General features: G+C 50.1%; 1 protein-coding gene across 3 annotated transcripts in view; it reads left to right on the forward strand.

Moving 5' to 3' along the window:
• LOC107097915 (glutamate receptor ionotropic, NMDA 1-like) overlaps nucleotides 1–4,622 on the forward strand; it is a 58,604-nt gene that overhangs the window by 27,898 nt on the left and 26,084 nt on the right. For all 3 annotated transcript variants that reach the window (XM_015395262.1, XM_015395263.1, XM_015395264.1), the window contains exons 9-12: nucleotides 502–588; nucleotides 2,541–2,676; nucleotides 2,894–3,021; nucleotides 4,281–4,445. In XM_015395262.1, the coding sequence (XP_015250748.1) occupies nucleotides 502–588; nucleotides 2,541–2,676; nucleotides 2,894–3,021; nucleotides 4,281–4,445 (516 nt within the window). The remainder of the gene's footprint in view (nucleotides 1–501; nucleotides 589–2,540; nucleotides 2,677–2,893; nucleotides 3,022–4,280; nucleotides 4,446–4,622) is intronic.

Here is a 4,622-nt window from a genome sequence, read left to right on the forward strand (position 1 = left end):
GATGGATGGATGGATGGATGGATGGATGGATGGATGAAGGATGGATGATAGATCTCCAGCTGGTGGAGTCAGAGGCAGCTTTTCATGTGTATGTAAATATCTGAGCGTGAGCATCCTGGTCGGTTTGAATCTGTGCTCCCAGTGCATGCTGGGAAATCCGAGCTGGGTCAGCATTATTTAGCTCCAGGAGACGGAGCAGCTCAGATCTAGCTGGTAACCCTAACCCTGCCAGGTATGAGGAGATGGAGGCTGAAGCTGTCAGGGACCCGGGTCGGACCCTGAGCCAGGAGCACCTGAAGCTGCAGAGCCTGGAGCTGGATCTCCTCTGGAACAGGAGCCGCAGGCTGAGCCTCTCAGCCTCCTTAAACATTCATGCTCACATCCAGTATTGATGGCGTCGTTTAGTGCCTGCTTCAGGCTGCGGCCTGCGTCAGGCTGCGGCCTGCGTCAGGCTGCGGCCTGCGGCGGCTCCTCAGCCTGAACCTGTATCTGTGTCTGCAGGTGGTGATGAACCCTCAGAGGAAGATCATCTGGCCTGGAGGAGAGACGGAGAAACCTGTTGGATACCAGATGTCCACCAGGCTGAAGGTGCCGTCACTGATGGGCTCTGCCACCCCCACCCCACCCCCATCCCCAGCAGAGGAAGAGGATGATGAAGAGTTCCTTTCATGAGGGTCCTGACCCAGATTCTCAGGCTAACCATTCTGGTTCTTTAGTCTAGCATCTCCTCCTGGGAAGCAGATCTTCCTTCCCTGCCTGTGGAGCAGCGGAGTGTCTGAGCAGTAATCAGCCTCCCACTCTTCCTGCGGTGGAGCCCATTGTTCTGCGTTCAGTCAAACAGAAAGGCTTTAGTGCTGTGAGGGCGTTCCCCTCGCCGCCCACCAACAGAAACCCTCCTTTACTGCCACCAATCACAGGAAGCCTGTCAGAGAGAGACTCATCATGTCTTAAATTAAGCGTGTGACCTTAATATGAGCAGATAGGTAGATAATATGTACTATAAATAATATCATGGAGTTTTTTTTCTTATTTTTAACCGTAATTGTCTTATTCGTAATTGTCTTATATCAGTTCAGACCCAGGGAACATGGACCTCGTCCAGCCTGTAGACCAGGGACATGGTCCAGCGGTACTGATGAAGCTGGACGTACCGCTCCACCTCTGAAGCCTGTTTCATGCTCAGAAACCAGGTCGTCTGTGTGTCACAGTTAACGCAGAAATGGGTGACTCATTTCATCCATGGGAGACTCTTTTGGAGTCTCAACATATTATTCCCTATATTTGCTATTATTTGACATTTCATCAGCGATCTAAATTAGCCGAAAGTAGAAAACAATCATTGTTCGTCTGGAAGGAAAGACTGACTGAGCTCTGCTATTTAACAAGGAGACAATAAAACTCTCAGCTTATTTTTATTCTATTTGTTAAGATCTGAGGGCAGACGAGGACAAATGAGACATCCTAAAAAGTGAACGGTTGTTTTTGACACGAATTTAAAAGTTGTGTAGTGTAGAGTGACCAGATTTGGGTTCCTGTAAAAGGGGGGCTGCTGGGCCACTCACTGGACCGGACCGGGCATTCGAAACGAGCCATCAGCTCCCGGGCTGGTCCGAACCCGACCCGGTGACGATAGCCTGGACAACGGCCCCGTGCTTACCCCCTCCTGGCTTACCGGACAGCCGTTGTCCAGGCTACCATCACCGGGTCGGGTGCGGTCGCTCCATCCCCTGGACATTTTTTTAGGTATGAAAAGTAGGACATCTGGGAAAAAGAGGACGTCTGGTCACCCTAGTGTAGCTTTATATGGCTAACTGACCGAGCTAAAAGAGGCTAACCTGTTAGCTACAGCTCGCCACAGCGCTACCCAGCTCTCCTCCTTTATATCAGTTACTTTGTTCACCAGAAACAGATTTTTATAGTTTTTTTTATCAATCAGGTTAAATTTCAGCTACAGATGCTAACGACTCGGCACACTGACGCTGCGTGATGTTATTAACGTTGTCTGGGCAACCACAATGTTTTACATCATGTGGCAACGTTCAGCCAATCATGTAGGGTAACGTCACTGGCAGCAAGCAGGACCTGAGAAGATCTGGTGCCTACACCTGCCAGGTCAAGATCCGCTATTGCAATCGCACCAAACAGGAGAAAGAACGGCGAGAACATTTGGTTTGTCAAATTAAAATAGGTGACCACAGATCGGTTACTACAAATCAGAGCATAATTCTTCTACATTCCCTAAACCTCAGACCGTTTAATTAAATGACTGGATACAGATTATCAGTACTTCAACAGACCAGGAAGCAGATTTCTCATCTCCATCAAAATATTTATTTTATACCGAGAGGCTTAAAATCACCCTTTGGCGTACCACAGGGCTGTCTCTCAGGACCTTTGTCCTTCGTGAACTTACCACCATGTTTAGTTCTTTTCAGGAAACCATCATCACCCTCGTCTCTTTCTGCTGTGGGATAAGTTAGTGATGTCATCAGAGGCCCCTCCAATCAGACACCTGACGGCTTCACTGTCTGTGTGTTCAGATTGTGACCATTCACCAGGAGCCATTTGTTTACGTGAAGCCAACGAAGAGCGATGGGACGTGTAAAGAAGAGTACACGGTGAACGGAGTTCTGATCAAGAAGGTGATCTGCACCGGACCCAACGGGACCATCCCAGGTAGATAAGCACACCTGAGCTTCACCTTTAGGCAGTCAGAGCTGGTTCATACCGAGTGAGAGAAGTGTTCCTCTAAACAGTGGAATGGGTGTCAGTGGGCGGGGCTTATCTGCAGCTGGGGGACGTTCTGCCACCTTCTAGTTGAAAGCATCTGGACCTTCCAATGAAACGGATCTCCTTGTGTCCTGCTCATTAACGATGTTCTGGATGTTTGCAGGTCAGCCCACTGTCCCTCAGTGCTGCTACGGTTTCTGCATCGACCTGCTCATCAAGCTGGCCATGAGCATGAACTTCACCTACGAGGTTCACCTGGTGGCTGATGGAAAGTTTGGCACACAGGAGCGAGTGAGTTTCTATATGTCCTAGATCATTCTACCCCTCACAGGCCAGGTGGATCTGCCGGGTCCCAGTGACCGGATGGGACAGGTTCATTTCAACTCAGAGTCCGGCTGGTAGAGAAAGACCTGGTTCCTGGAGAACTGAGGGACACCTGGGCCTGGTTCAGACTAGTCCAATAATGACTGGACCTGGTCCTGACTTGTCCAGAGATGACCGAGCCTGGTTCAGACTGGTCCAGTGATGGTCCAACTGGACCTGGTTCAGACTGGTCCAGAGATGAGAATGACCCAAAACACTTATCTGAACTGGCTATCCCCAAAGTCGGTCCTGGAGGGCTGCTGTCCTGCAGGTTTTAGAGGTTTCCCTGCTTTAGCACAGCTAATTATGATGATTTCAGTTCAGCAAAAGCCTTTTAATCAGCTATTGGTGTAAATCAGCTGTGCTGGAGCAGGGACAACTCTAAAACCTGCAGGACAGCTTCCCTCCAGGACCGACTTTGGGGATGCCTCATCTGAACAGTCAGTTTTAAGGACTGAAATGGACTCATTTAGACTGGGCTGGAGTCGTTTGGGCAGAAATGTGTGTGATTGATGGTGACTAACTGGACTAGGCTGAACTGACCAGGACTGGACCAGAGGGGACCAGCCTCGGACAGTCTGAGGGAGTTCAAACTCGGGTCAGTGGGAAAACAGTCCAGGATGTTCTCTGATAGGTCGATCCAGGAGCAGACGGACCAATCAGCAGATAGCTACCTAGCGGCAGATCTGAGGATTATATTCTGGTTCTGTTTTGGTCCATTATGTTCAAATTCCATCAAGAGGCGGATGTTTGTTTATGCTGATTTATTTCCAATGGATGAGACCTGTTGCCATGGTAACTGCAGCTCTGACTTGACCTTGCAGAGCAATAGAGATCCGGTCATTCCACCCCCCCCCTTCATCTGCTCGTCAGTGGTGTTTACCTTCTGCAGACAACACCCCCCCACCCCTCCCTCTCCCACTACTTAAATGACTCCACCCACCTCCACGCCGCAGGGACCGATAGTCACGGAAATGTAGATCCCTTTATTGTCCCACAGTGGGGACATCTGCATTAAACTTATTCCCTTGGACAAGTTAAATCTCTGATTCATAGTTCCACGTCTTTTCAGCTCATTTGTTTCCTGTCGGCTCATAAGAACGGGTTCAGACGACCTGTTTCCCCGCGTCTGTTCTGATGTGTTTCTGACGGGTCCAGTTCAGCCAGATCTGCTCTCCCTCCTGCAGGTGAACAACAGCAACAAGAAGGAGTGGAACGGGATGATGGGGGAGCTGCTGGGCGGCCTGGCTGACATGATCGTGGCTCCCCTCACCATCAACAACGAGCGTGCTCAGTACATCGAATTCTCCAAACCCTTCAAGTACCAGGGGCTCACCATCCTCGTCAAGAAGGTGAGTGAGTAGCGAGCGGCGGTTCTGATCCAGGTTCAGGTCTGAACCTGACAAACATGGAGGCCGGAACGTCTTCACACCTCTGTGAGTTGGAACGTCTCTGTTTGACAGATGTTCCATATCAGTAGGACCCGAGCCGATTAGGGTCTGACTCCGGACCATTTAGAGTCCGACCCA

Source organism: Cyprinodon variegatus, unplaced genomic scaffold, assembly GCF_000732505.1.
Source record: "Cyprinodon variegatus isolate N-32 unplaced genomic scaffold, C_variegatus-1.0 Scaffold732, whole genome shotgun sequence".
Taxonomy (NCBI): domain Eukaryota; kingdom Metazoa; phylum Chordata; class Actinopteri; order Cyprinodontiformes; family Cyprinodontidae; genus Cyprinodon; species Cyprinodon variegatus.